At 39.1% G+C, this 13,628-nt stretch overlaps 1 protein-coding gene across 5 annotated transcripts in view; it reads right to left on the bottom strand.

Annotated features, from left to right (window-relative positions):
- The window catches only part of ST7 (suppression of tumorigenicity 7), a gene marked incomplete at both ends in the record, with an annotated part of 268,515 nt that overhangs the window by 80,862 nt on the left and 174,025 nt on the right, over window positions 1-13,628 (bottom strand). For 3 of the 5 annotated variants that reach the window (XM_080700959.1, XM_080700960.1, XM_080700958.1), the window contains 3 exons: window positions 6,920-7,017; window positions 9,360-9,514; window positions 11,356-11,424. In XM_080700959.1, coding sequence (XP_080557085.1) covers window positions 6,920-7,017; window positions 9,360-9,514; window positions 11,356-11,424 — 322 coding nt within the window. The remainder of the gene's footprint in view (window positions 1-6,919; window positions 7,018-9,359; window positions 9,515-11,355; window positions 11,425-13,628) is intronic. The other 2 variants (XM_080700962.1, XM_080700961.1) reach the window with 1 other exon arrangement.

Below are 13,628 nucleotides of genomic sequence, written 5' to 3'. Positions count from 1 at the left end.
TAAGGACTGTCAGGAAAGGAGAAACAGCAAGTGTGACGACTTCGGTGAGATGGCATTGTAAGAGAGGAGGGAATATTATAACTTCCTTATTCTTTGTCTTGTTATGATGAGCATAAATTATTTGAGTGATTTAACAGGACACCCATGGCATGTGTGAATTAAATAAGCCTGTATATGCAAATTTCTTAGCAGAATTTTATGGCACATAGCTATACTTACCATGTAAGTTATTAACAATAAAAACTGAAACCCTTTAGCTCTCAGCTAAAAATCCTGGAGAAGTGAATGAAATGCAGGCAGGGCACAGCTCCCTTGAGCTATGTTTTATAAAGAGCCAGGAGTAAGGGCACAAAATAATAGTTAGCAGAACTTTTATAGGTGAGGATGAGAAGAGGTTCAACATGGTCAAAGCATATAAACATGAGCCAAGCATGGTAGTCCACACCTGTAATCCCAGTCCTTGGGAGACTGAGTCAGGAGGCTCACAGGTTCAAGGCCTGCATGGAATAACTTAGTGACACTCTGTTTCAAAATACAAATAAAGATGGAAAAGAAAGTAGTTCAATGGTAGAGCACCCCTGGCTTCAATCCCCAATACCATAAAAAAAAAAAAAAATGTAACATGGTTTGGGCTGACCAGAGAAATTTTAGAAAGAATGAAAGCGCCAGGCGTGGTGGCGCACGCTTGTAATCCCAGCATTTGGGAGGATGAAATGGGAGGATCACAGTTCATGGACAGCCTCAGCTACTTAGCAAGACCCTTCGTAACTCAGTGAGACCTGGTTTAAAAAATAAAACGACTGAAAAATAGGGCTGCAGCTATAGCTCAGAGGTAGAATGCCCCTGGGTTGCATCCCCAGTAGTGCAAAGAAAGAAAGAAAGGAGAAAGAAAGAAAGAAAGAAAGAAAGAAAGAAAGAAAGAAAGAAAGAAAGAGAGTGGGGGGAGGAGAAAGGAAGAGAGAGAGAAAAAAGAAAGAATGAATGAAAGCATATTCAGAGTTTTTATGCCTGCTATTGTGAGTTGAATTGTGTCCTCAGGGTAGATAAACCTAAATTTCAGAACTTATCAATGTGACCTCATTTGGAAATTGGGTTTGTGTAGACATACGCAACTTAGGATGATGTCATAAACCCAATATGACTGGTGTGCATATGAGAAGAATAAAATTTGATACAGAGATATAGACACCCAGGAGGACAGAGGCAGAGACTGGAGTAGAGTGTCTACAAGTCAAGGAAGGCCAACGTTTGAGGCACCACCGAAAGCTGAAGGGGCAAGGAGGGATTCTCAGTTTGAGCCTTCAGGGAGGGAACGCCCTGCCACACCTTGTCCTTGGACTTGTAGCCCCATGTACACAATGGAATTTTACTCAGCCATAAAGAAAAATACAATTACATCATTTACAGGGAAATGAATGGAACTGGAGGACATTATGCTAAGTGAGATTAGTCAGTCACAAAAAAATAAGAAATAGGATGCCTTCACTAATATACAAAAGCTGGGGAGAAATGGGTAACAGGAGGAACTCTAGATGGAGAAGGAGATTCCATAGATGAGCAAATATGGCAACCAAACTGAAGGGATGGGAGGGGGAAGAGGGAAACTCTCTAAAGCACAGGATGTACTTAAACAAACATATCAAAGTCAATCACTAAGCCAAGCATGAGAAGGAGGGAGGGGGAGGGAATGGGGTCAAGGAAGTGGATAAGGGTGATGCATGCTTGTGTCTCCAGCATCTTTTATTCCATTAAGATGTATGACTAAAATGCACCAAAAATTAAAAATTTATTAAAAAATAAAGACTAAAATTTTTTAAAACACCCAATTTTTGGCTCTATATCACAGCAGTTCTAGGAAACAAATATGCCTAATAATAACTTAGTCTTTGGTCTGATTTTAAGCTAAAATTTTCAGTGGGTGAAGTTTTGCTTCATTATATCCATGTTTCTTCTCTCTTTCTCCTTCATTTTTTTTTCTTTTTTTGTGGTACTGGGGGTGAAGTATTTTCACAGAGGCAGAGTATCCTGTTAATGCCAGCATCCACACCAGGGTAGGGGTAAAGGATCAGACCACAATCATCAGCCCTATGAACTCCCATTCCAAACCTATTCAGATGGTCTGGAGAAAGATAAAAGAAAAACGTTAGGTATCTAGACAATAGATGTTAATAGGAGAGAAGAAATTACACCAAATTCCAAATATTAGGGAGGCAAAATCATCGAGAGAGAGAGAGAGAGAGAGAGAGAGAGAGAGAGAGAGAGAGAGAGAGAAAGCTTTTTTCTTTTAAATTCAAGAAAGCAGAAAGTGCAACCTTTTCATTTTGAATAATAAATACCACCATGCAGTGAAGTTTCAAACCATCCTGCTTGCTTGGCTCTGCCCACTACTAAAGTATTCCTTCAGCAGAAAGGAGTATTCTTCTTGATTACAAAAGAGAGCTAATGACTATGGAGCTTTTATTTTTTTGTAAAAAACAACATTTGGGGGATCCAAAATAACTAATGTGGTGCTTTAGAAAATGAGAAACCATGAATCTTGACACTAAGGCATCAATGCATGTTTACTTCATCAATATTTTACTGATGATATCAATATGTTATTTGAGCCATAGTAAAATCTTGAGCCATGAAAATGTAAGAACACTTCTACAGCCACCTTTCCAGAATCTCCTTTTATTCTCTTTCAGGACATCCCACCAAGGAACAGATCACCCTTCCTTAAAGGGTTTCCAGAGAGAGAGAGAGAGAGAGAGAGAGAGAGAGAGAGAGAGAGAGAGAGAGAGAAGAAGAAGAAGAAGAAGAAGAAGAAGAAGAAGAAGGAGGAGGAGGAGGAGGAGGAGGAGGAGGAGGAGGAGGAGGAGGAGGAGGAGAAGGGACACTGGAGACTGAACTCAGAAACATTCTACCTATGAGTTTTACTCCCAGCCTGAATTTTTATTTTGAAACAGGCTCTCACTAAATTGCCAAGGCTGGCCTTGAGCTTGCAATTCTCCTATCTCAGCCTCCCAAGTACTGAAATTATAGGCATGTACCACCACACCTGGATCCCAGGGGAAAAAAAAATTTTTTTCAGTATTCAGGATGAAACCTAGAGGAATTCTACTTCTGAGCTATATCTCAGCCCTATTTTTTATTCTTTATTTTGAATCAGGATCTCAGTAAGTTGCAGAGGACCTCACTAAGTAGCTGAGACCTCTGTGAACTGTGATCCTCCTGTCTCAGCTTCCCAAATCCTGGTATTACAAGCACATGCCACCACCCTGGTTCCAGAAATTTTTAAAAAATGACACTGCTTTCTACATGGAAGCCATTCTGATGCTGGCCTTTCTATTTCCACTTATAATATGCTCTGGGAAAGTATAAATCTGTATATGCGGGAAGAGGACAGTTGTATCCTAAAAAAAAATTAGACCTTCTGCCTGAATGCTTTTTCAGCAGGCTGCTGAAACTCACTGTGCTATTTTATCCGAGGAAGTTTTACAGTGAGGTGGTTTGTAAAAATGTTGTGAGAGAAGTGAGCCCTCAGCCCTGAGCCATGACCTGAGCAGGGTGAGTCAGGCCTGACCAACAACTGTCTCCACAAAGCTGGCACAGTTGCAGCTTCAACATAGAGGTCTTCACCCCACCGTTTAGGGGTGAGAGGCGATAGAAGGTGTGTCTGAGGGAAAAAGCACTTCAAATATTTCTCTTCGGAACACATCTCTACCATATCAGACAGTGTGCCTCACAGGACTGCCACAGTGGGGCCCTCATCTCCTGCATGTTCTGTGATCCCAGAGAGAAGGCAACATAAATGGGTATTTTAAGACTAAGATAGGTTGTTTTAGAAATATGATAAAAGAAACAAATATCTATATTAATATAAATATGCATAGATATGTATGTGTGTGTATACATGCATGTAAAAAGAGAAAGCAAGAAAAAATTATTTCATCAAATGATTGATTCATTCACAAAAAAGAAATTTGTTTAGGGGAAAGAATATGCCAAATACCCTGATCTTATTGTTTACTAATACCCTGATCTTACTGTTTACAAATACCCTGATCACACTGTTTTTTTTATATTTTTTGAATATAAAAAATATTTAAATTTTAAAAATTTAATAAAAAAGAAAAAGATGAATCATCTCAAAATCTTTAAATTATATACTAGCTTATATAATAAAGAAAATAGAGGAATATTATAAGAATCTTTATATGTGCCAGGAGTTTTCATGTTATCTCATTTATTTTTAATTGGGGGTGGAGTACTGGAGATTGAACCCAGGGGCATTCTATTTCTGAGCTATACCCCTAGCCCTTTTTTTATTTTTTATTTTGAAACAGGGCCTCCCTAAGTTCCTGAGGCTGGCCTTAAACCTGTAATCCTCCTGTCTCAGCCTCCCAAATAATGGGATTATAGGCTTAGGCCACTAGCTCCAAGTACATTATTTCATTGACTTCTCCCCTTGAATTGCCCTTTCAGGTAAGAATCGTTATCTCTAATTTATGAATGGCTATGGAAAAAGTCCATCTTAAAAGGTAAACGTTGCCCGAGGTCACAAAGCTAGCAAAGAGCAAAGCTGAGGTTCATACCCAGGTTTTTTGACCCCCTGTACTGTGCTTCTTTTACTGAAACTCAGACTTTCTTTAAAAACCTCTATTTGAATCAGCTCAATAAATTGAATAGTAACCATAAAGTAATGTTAAACAAAAAGCAAATCAAAGAAGAAATATAGTAGATAGATGTATTGATTAAATGGTAAGCAGAATGAGACAGAAGAACAGAAATTAAAATAACCACTTGTTTCTCCTATGAATTTGTTTAAGTATATGCTAAATAAAATCACCAAGATCTGACCTTCCATGTATACCTAATTAAGGTTAAGAGGAGGCAATAAAGCTGGGCGTGGTGGCGCCAGCTTGTAATACCTGTGCTTGGGAGGCGGAGACAGGAGGATGGCGCGGGTTCGAAGCCAACTGTGCTGGCTTAAGACCCTGTTTCCAAATAAAAAATATAAAATAGGTCTGGGAGTGTGGCCTGGAGATAGAAGGGCTGCCAGGAGCCCCAGTACCACAAAAAAAAAAAAAAAAAAAAGAAAGAAAGAAAGAAAGAAAAGAAAGAAAAGAAAGAAAGAGGCAATAAAAATAAAACACCTTGATAAAGGCTGAACGTGGTTGTACCAAATTAAGAGAGAGAAATATCCCATCCTTCATAAAGTTCCCAGCTCTTCGGAGCCAAAATGACTGGCAATTTCTTTGCTGTATCAAGGGATAAAATTTCCATAAGCTAAAATGCTTTAAGAATAAATCCATGCATTTGCAAAAATCTCCTTTTCTTAAAATTGGGTCTTATGCTAGATATCATTCTTCAAATTTTTCCTTCAACCCAAAGAATTCAATCCTAGCTAAGCATATATCAACTTCCTAATCTTCCTCCTCTTCTTCCACTCCTCAGATTTGGGAGTTAACACTGCTGCTTAATGCAGTAGGCAAGCCTATGCTTGCATCTCACCTGGGCCTTCACATTGTGCTGTACTTCACAGAAATAATGGGGCTAGGCTCTATACAGGCTCCCTCTGCCCAAGAGTACCTGAAAACTCCCATGAAGACCTGCTCTTCCAGAGACATTCTAAGGAAGGCTCACTGGGTTTGCAGAGTCCTATGCTCAAACCCATGAGCTCAGATTTGAGTAAAATGTCCCTTGGTCTTTTCACCTTGCCCCTTTGATTCTTTTGTTTTTATAAAGGGCAGTTATCTATGCCTTCTAATTCAGGAATACAGTGGAAGAATGAAATGTTCACCAAGGTTTTGTTTTTATACCATTCACACCATTGTTAGTTTCTTTATGGAAAGTACTTCTTACTAACAATCACAATAGCAATGTAGAAGTAAAAGTTCTATTATTGGTTTCTCTTAAAACCCTGTTTTGTTTTAAAGTTACATAATAACAATCTCTCTAGGTTCTCTTTTGTTTTAAAACTCTTAACTACTTTTTTCTTCTTGAGTTTTATGTTGACAACTAATAAAGTACCCTGATTCTTAAGAATCTAGGAAAATCCTGGATTAGCTTGGTAGTATTACTAAATTTGAAGGTAACAATTTGTATTCAATTCTCCCTCACAACTACACACAGACGTCAGTTAAACAAAATGGCTAAGCCAGGCGTGGTGGCGCATGCTTGTAATCCCAGCATTCAGGAGGCTGAGAGCTGAGGATCGCGGTTCGTGGACAGCGTCAGCTACTTAGTGAAGCTCTCTGCAACTTAGTGAGACCCTGTTTCAAAATAAATAAAAAACAGGGCAGGGGGAGCTGGGCGTGGTGGCGCACACTTGTAATCTCTGCGCTTGGGAGGCTGAGACAGGAGGATCTTGCAGGTTCGAAGCCAGCCTCAGCTGGTTTAAGAGACCCTGTTTCCAAATAAAATATAAAATAGGTCTGGGAGTGTAGCCTGGAGGTAGAAGGCCCCTGGATTTCATCCCCAGTACCACCAAAAAGAAAAAAAAAAAAAAAAAAAAAATTCGGGCAGGGCGTGTAGCTCAGAGGTCAAATGCCCCTGGGTTCCATCCCCAAACCAGAAAAAAAAAAAAAAAAAAAGGCTGATCTCATTTCTATCATTTCTATTACTGCCCCAAAGGCTTATTAATATGATTTTTTAATGTGCCAGTCACTGTGTTAAAAGCTTGGTATCTATTATCTCATACACTTCCTAGAGCAATCTTAAGTTGTTTTGAGGACTGTTATCATTATCCTCCAGGTGAGGAGCCTAAGGTGCAGTTGAGTAACTTGATCAAGACCCTTCATCCGGCCACCGGGGAGCAGGCTCTGGGCCCCGGGGACACCACCCAGGCCGGCTGTGTCTGCGAGGTCTGTTCCGTGGGCTGCCCGGCTCAAAGCCAGGCACACTGCACCCACCCCAAACACAAACCCACACTCACGTCTCGCATCATTTTCACCGCTTCCCTGGTCCTCCCGAGTCTTCTGGCACACATTGCTAGCCTTCTTTTGATGTAGACCAAGACATTGGTGTCTCGTCCTGAAGAGGAAGATATAAAACACCAAAATTTAAAAAATGACACCTTTCAGTTGAGCAGGAAGAAAAAATACAGAGGCTCATTTGCCTTGCCCTTAAAGAAGAACCTCAGAACAGACTGCTGCTTTGGCTTTTCCTTACCACCAGGAGCAAGGGCGACTTTGTTACTAGTAGAGTCAACACAGAGCCAGGTAAAAGTACTTAGACTTCCAAAGGTCAAATCACGTGACTGATTACCCAAATCCATGCTTCTGAGTTTGGATGTTCAATGTTTGATAATAAACAAAATCCTCTGCCACAAAGTGCTGAGAAAATGAACATACCCACATCACATCCAGTTTACAAACAAGAACTCTACATTCTTCAAGTGTGCAGGCTTTGGGTAAAGATGCAAAGAGGTGAATCTCAGGTTGCATCCTCATGAACTATTTTTTCTTTTCTTGACATTAAGTCTGGAGAAGCCTCATCTTGAACTCCTGTTTCACATTACTCCTTCTCTAACACTAGTGACATCATAATCATCTCCAGGTCCTCAAAGCAGCCAAATTTAGACGGCAATATAACACATTCCAGATATGACAATAGAGTATGCAACAAATGAAAAACTAGCCTCGTGTTAGAGAAAGCACTGACAAGCCCAATAGTTATAACAATAGTCACTAAAATGGCCCTTAAGACGTACATTAACAACTTCTTATCTTAATCTTTTATTTAATTATGTCTTTTTGGATCCATTTCCAGACCAGTGAGAACATACATATGCTTAATCCTCAATAAAATCACCATGTTTGAGAAAAATATGACACACCTGTTATAGATTAAGTATATGTATAATATGCAGCTATTAAAAGATGTTAAGACCAAGTCTGAACATTTCGAGTTTTAAACAATGAGATCAAGATGTGTGTTGAAAAACTGCCAAGTACCTACACATTATTTTAAAGATATTATTATATTTTTGGATAGGTTTAGCCAATAGGTTGAAAGGACTTAATTTAGAGAATAAAGGAAAAAGATTTCTTAGGTTATATCATAGGTCATGTAGTTTTAAGTACTAATTTTCATTTAGTTCACAAAATAGACATTTACTACATATCTAAGTGTGCTGCATTGTACTTTTTAAAAGGACAAGATATAGATGATTATAGACTTCATTAACATATATATTCACTGAGAAAAAATTAAAGCCTGTGTATTGATGGGTTGTATAATGTATCCATGCATATGCAGGCTCTAATGTAAAGATATTGCTGGCACCTTACAGAGACTAATGCGAGACCCTACACCAAATCCAAGTTTTATATTAAAATTTAATTGTATAATCTCAAGTATGAAGGAGACAGTCCTACTCTCCCAATTGAAGAAGGGAGAAATGATGTGACCACCACCTTAAACAAACAACCTAAATTTTGGTTGGAACATGAAAACACTTTTCTCCCGCAAGGATCACTGAATTTCTGTTTAAATAACCAACAAAGACGAGACAAGGGGCTCAGGGAATTACAAAAATGATTTCGTTTTTCCAAACTATCACTGACTCTCAACTGAGCATACTACAGCGAAAGGTCTGGGATTTTAGAGAGATACCTTAAATAAAAGCATTATTTTTAATCTAAAGAACAGAATTAGAAACTTCGGGTTATTCTAGAAACCGTTGTTTCTTAAATAAGAACTAAATGCTAACATAATCATAAATGTTATATTCTTAGTTGTCGTATTTTAGCTCATGCTGCAGAAGGCTTATTTTTATTTTTATTTATTTATTTATTTGGTGGTACTGGGGTTCCTGGAAGCCCTTCTACCTCTGGGCTACACTCCCAGACCTATTTTATTTTTGGAAACAGGTTCTCTTAAGCCAGCGTAGCTGGCTTCATGAACCTGCATGATCCTCCTGTCTCTGCCTCCCAAGCGCGGGGACTACAAGCGTGCGCCACCATGCCCGGCTGCAGAAGGCTTATAATATAAACCTTTGACAACATTAACACTACTTGAAGCCTTGTTTCCACCTGGGACTTAAAGTCTCGAGACAAAAAAAAGCAACTGATGAACAGAAATACAGAAGAATTCCTGGGGAAAAATAAGGTTACTGTTAAAGGTTACTGCCATTTACTTCTTGCATTGGGAGATCTATGGGCAAGAAAGAGAAGGTGAACATAAACAGTAATGAAATGAACTGTATACCAAGTGCTTTCATAAAAAGGAAAAAATTAATAAAAATCAAGAAAGGTGAAAGACAATATTTGTTCCCATCTAGGAGAATCCGTTTTTGAACTAGACTGAAAATCTGTCCTGACTGATCATTTTACATTTCTGATCCCCAATGCATCAACCTGGAGGAACCTTACTATGTTGGGCTTCATACTGGGATCCATGATGCTGTAGCTGCTGAGAACGCCGGTAACAGCCATCTCCAGCCTTCAGGGCCTGCTTAAAAAGTTTTTCTGCTTCAGCAATGGTTGTTGCTTCTTCTTCAGCCAAGAGAATATAAGCAGTTGCACACCTGTCCATTCAGATAATAACCACCGTCAATTACAAGTCCACGGACATGGGTACAGACTGGAGGAGTTCATGCAGAAGGGCAAGGAGTTACGCCAAAACATGCAGAGTGGCCAGCTGGCTCATGCACCCCTGTTTGTAGCTGTTGACACAAAATAATGGTACAAAAGAAACATCTACATTTTAGCTTGAGAGGAAGGATGTGTAGTGTTAGGAACATGGGGCTCATGTGTGGACGCTGCCCCTTATTAGCATGTGTGACTTTGGGCAAGTCTTTACTCTGCCTCCCTGATGGAGAACTAAAGGGAATCTACTGGTTCCCGGTGTTGTTGTGAAGGTTAAACGAGGTGACGCATGTGAAGTGCTCAGTACAGCAGCCAGCATGTGGTACATGCTCAGCAAACGTCAGTGATCACAGCAATGGTAAGAGCAGTTATTAAATATCTCCTTCCAACCATAAAAGTTAGTGGTACCGTATGTAAGTTTACTAAGCAGATTCTTTTCAATCAAAGGATATCTTCAGAGGGAGAAATTCATTAAATCAAGTTACTCATTTATAAAAAGCATGCCTTGACAAGGCATAACAGCACTGATTTTCTTCTTCAGAGAACACCAGTGAAACCTACAGGTATTATTGTTTCTGAAGAACTCAAAATCTGATGCAGCCACAGTAGCTCAGAAGAGTTCAGTCTCATGCCTTTGACAACAAGCTGCTGTTTGTTTCTTAGTTCATATTAAGCACTGTACCAGGCACTCAACAAGATCATCTCATATAATCCTTTCAACAACCCTCTGAAGTAGGAAGCCAGAAAGGACATGCAATTAACTAATGAACCATGGGGAGCTCCTGGACATTTAAACTTTCCCAAACATATGAAGAACAACCCACTGCCAAAGAAGGAAATATAATGGGAAAATAAATAGTGAGGCCAGAACAGACCAGGTAGGTCCCAGTCTGTACCCACCCCTTGACTTTCTTCCTTCTCCACTGTCTCTCTGTGGCCATTTCCCTACTTATCTCCATCAGACCACAAGAGAGAAAATAAACAGAGTGTAGAAGCCAAAGTTACAACTGCCAGCGAGGAGAAGGAGCCTGAACTTGTTAGCTAATGGAAGGTCAGGGGTCACTAGTTAAGCTTAGTCTTAAGAAGGGGGTCTTTTAAGTTCTTTAGCCAATCTCTCTAATTTCAGGCAGGGACTATTCATGGGGGTTTTAAACTGAATGTTCTGAGGTAGGGAGAAAATAACAGCTGGAAAACTAATGACTGTGGAGGGCAGCATACATGACTTTGAAAAAACAATAATGATGCTGAGACTGTCCTGTGATTAATAACTGGCATAGGCATCAGAGGAAAAACTATGCCGCCATATACATATGGGTCAAGGGTAATGAAGTGAAAATTTAAATTATATTACTGAGTGGTAAATACAGTTTCAGAGGAGTTGCCTAATCAGACTGCAGCTGGTGGGCTGGGGACTCAAGAATGGTTGGGGCTATCTTGGTTGCTTTACTTATTTATATTTCCAACAGTATTCTTAGGAGGAGAGGCAGAGTAGCACTACTGGCCAAGAAACATACATCTGTGTGGAAACTCGTGAGTTTGGGGTAGAAACATGCTAAGAGCTTGTGAGTGAAAGAAAAAGGAGAGAGCAATAGAAGTACTAATGGTTGTGGAGTACAGAACAGACTGCTCAGCTCAATGGAAGATATAGATGATGCATCCTCGTCACAACACAACACATACAGAAGCAAGAGAGTGTGGTGATGGGGGTGTCAACCATCCAGATATCTGCTAGAAGTCTCATTTGGTTAGAAGTAGGGCACCCGACATGTTCTTGACTTACTTTGGTAACAATTTTATCTCCCAGATGGTAGAGGAAGCAATTAGGGGAACTTCAACTCTGGACCTAATTCTGACCAAGAAGAAAAAAATAGTTGGTGAAATGAAAACTGATAGGAACATTTAGAGAGAGTTATTAGGTCATTTTGGAGGTCAGGGTAATCAAAGAAGGGGAGGTAGACTTCAAAAAATTCAAAGAAAAGAGGTATGATTCAATGACATGAGATTCAGAAGGAAAATGGTTTAAGAAGATTGAGCAGCTTCCGAAAGTTCACTTGTAATTGTCATCACCAATGATCCTCTCAGTAGGAAGAAAAGAGGGGTGGCACGTAAGTAACTAACACACAGCTTCACGGCAATCTCTTCCAGGTTAGTTTTTTTAAGGGTATAAAAAAGATAGAAAGAGGGTATGTAATGAAGGACTATAAGAGAGTGGTATGAATTTATCAAAATAATGTAAGGGGAGCTAAAATTCCAAATTACCTGAGGCTTGTTCCCCCATAAAAGAACAACCTCCCCCCAAAAAACACACACAAAAAAAAACTCCACTAAAGACAAATGTCTATTCCCTATTTTTCAATTAAGCTTAAGGCCCTATTACCACTCCCTATTTCTCTAAAACCATCACAAAAACAAATAAGCAAAAGAGACAAATAACACCACCAAAACAAGGAAGGTTTATGGTCAATAGCAGCAGATAATAAAGAGAAAGCAAAACCCTCTTGCTCTCACTCCCATCTTGTGCCTAGCTTCTCTAGCAAGGAGAATGACTGTCAGACTAAAAAGGGGAGAAGAAATTAAACTTTGAAAATGGGTAAAACGAAGTAAGACAGCAAATAACTACTCCACTGTAAACGAATCATTGTGCTGGGATGGGCAGATCCCAGGAAGCCAACAGATCTTCTAGCCAGGCCATGGAATCTCTCTCTATGGACAGTTAAGGAATCACAAAGAATGGAGAGGTACCAGAAGATGAGATGACAAATGTAGTATGAATTTCCACAAAGGGAAGAAGATTAACTTCCCAATTACAGAATAGTAATTTGGAAAGATATTCTAATTAAGAGACAGTCTCCAAGCACATCCAAAAGAAAGTAGTAACCATCAGAAGCCAGCTTAAATTCATGAAGAATAAATAAATCAAGCCGTACTAACAACTTTCTCTAATAATTTTACTATAAACTAAAGATCCACAGCTACAACTATGATTCTTAAGATCAAAATGGGGAAATATGGGCTGAGTGAGTCACAGTGTAACTGAGTAGCTGCATAATACCAAAGAATGGTGATTCATGATGACATGAACCTACGGTATAGTTCCTATATTCCATGTTACAGAGTTCTCTTCCTGGCCCTGATACTTTCCGTAGAAACATGGATGACACACAGAAGGCAGGCATCTCAAATTTATAGATGACAAGAATGTGGCAAGTACATATATTGCATGACAGAATCAGAAACCATATGGATCATCTGATTAATTAATTACAACGGCAGGATTTCCAAATCTTGAGTGCATCTTTTTTTTTTTTTCTTTCTCTAAGACCTCTGGAGAAGATTCTGTAAACTTCTTCAGAAAAATCATAAAATAGTTTAACAATGACCACTTGGCAAAGACAGTGTCGAGGTGATTCAAGCACCAGATGGGTGGTTAAGCTAAATGACCTTTAAGGTCTCTGCCAATCCTAAGTTTTTATGACTCCAACTTTAAGAATATTTCCCATTTTCTGAGATCTCCAGAAGAGATTTCTCAGCCTTCCTTGGTAATTCACAGAATGTTTAGCAGTACTAAGGACAGCATTTCCTCTTATCTTTGTCTTGATCTTCAAATATTGTTTAATGTAACTATTTTTACCTTATGTCTCTTATGCCTCCCCCACTACCAGAAATTCTTCCTAGAAAACGTGATGGTACAGATGAAAAGTCTACATCTGGAAAAATTTCCCTATCAAAAAGTCTTAGATATACAAAAACTGTATTTACTTTATGTCCTCACAATATCCCAGGATGTGTGGGATATTGTGAGGATATTTAAGTTAATTCAATTCTTGAAGGATTTAAATTAAATTCTAAACTAGGGTCATAGTGAAGCCATTGTCTTGCTTCCTAAAATGACTAAAACCACCCTTACTTGGCTGTCCTTCACGGGAAGAAAATTGCAGAAAGTAATAATGCCCAAATAATCCCCCAGTTCAAATGCACAGGTTAATGTCAGTATCCTATCAGTGGCAACTGAATATATTCAGCAAAAGATGAGATTTCCTTTTGAACAGCAAG

Source organism: Muscardinus avellanarius (assembly GCF_963383645.1).
Source record: "Muscardinus avellanarius genome assembly, chromosome: 9".
In the NCBI taxonomy this organism is placed as follows: domain Eukaryota; kingdom Metazoa; phylum Chordata; class Mammalia; order Rodentia; family Gliridae; genus Muscardinus; species Muscardinus avellanarius.
This window is presented reverse-complemented; position numbering and strand designations above follow the sequence as displayed.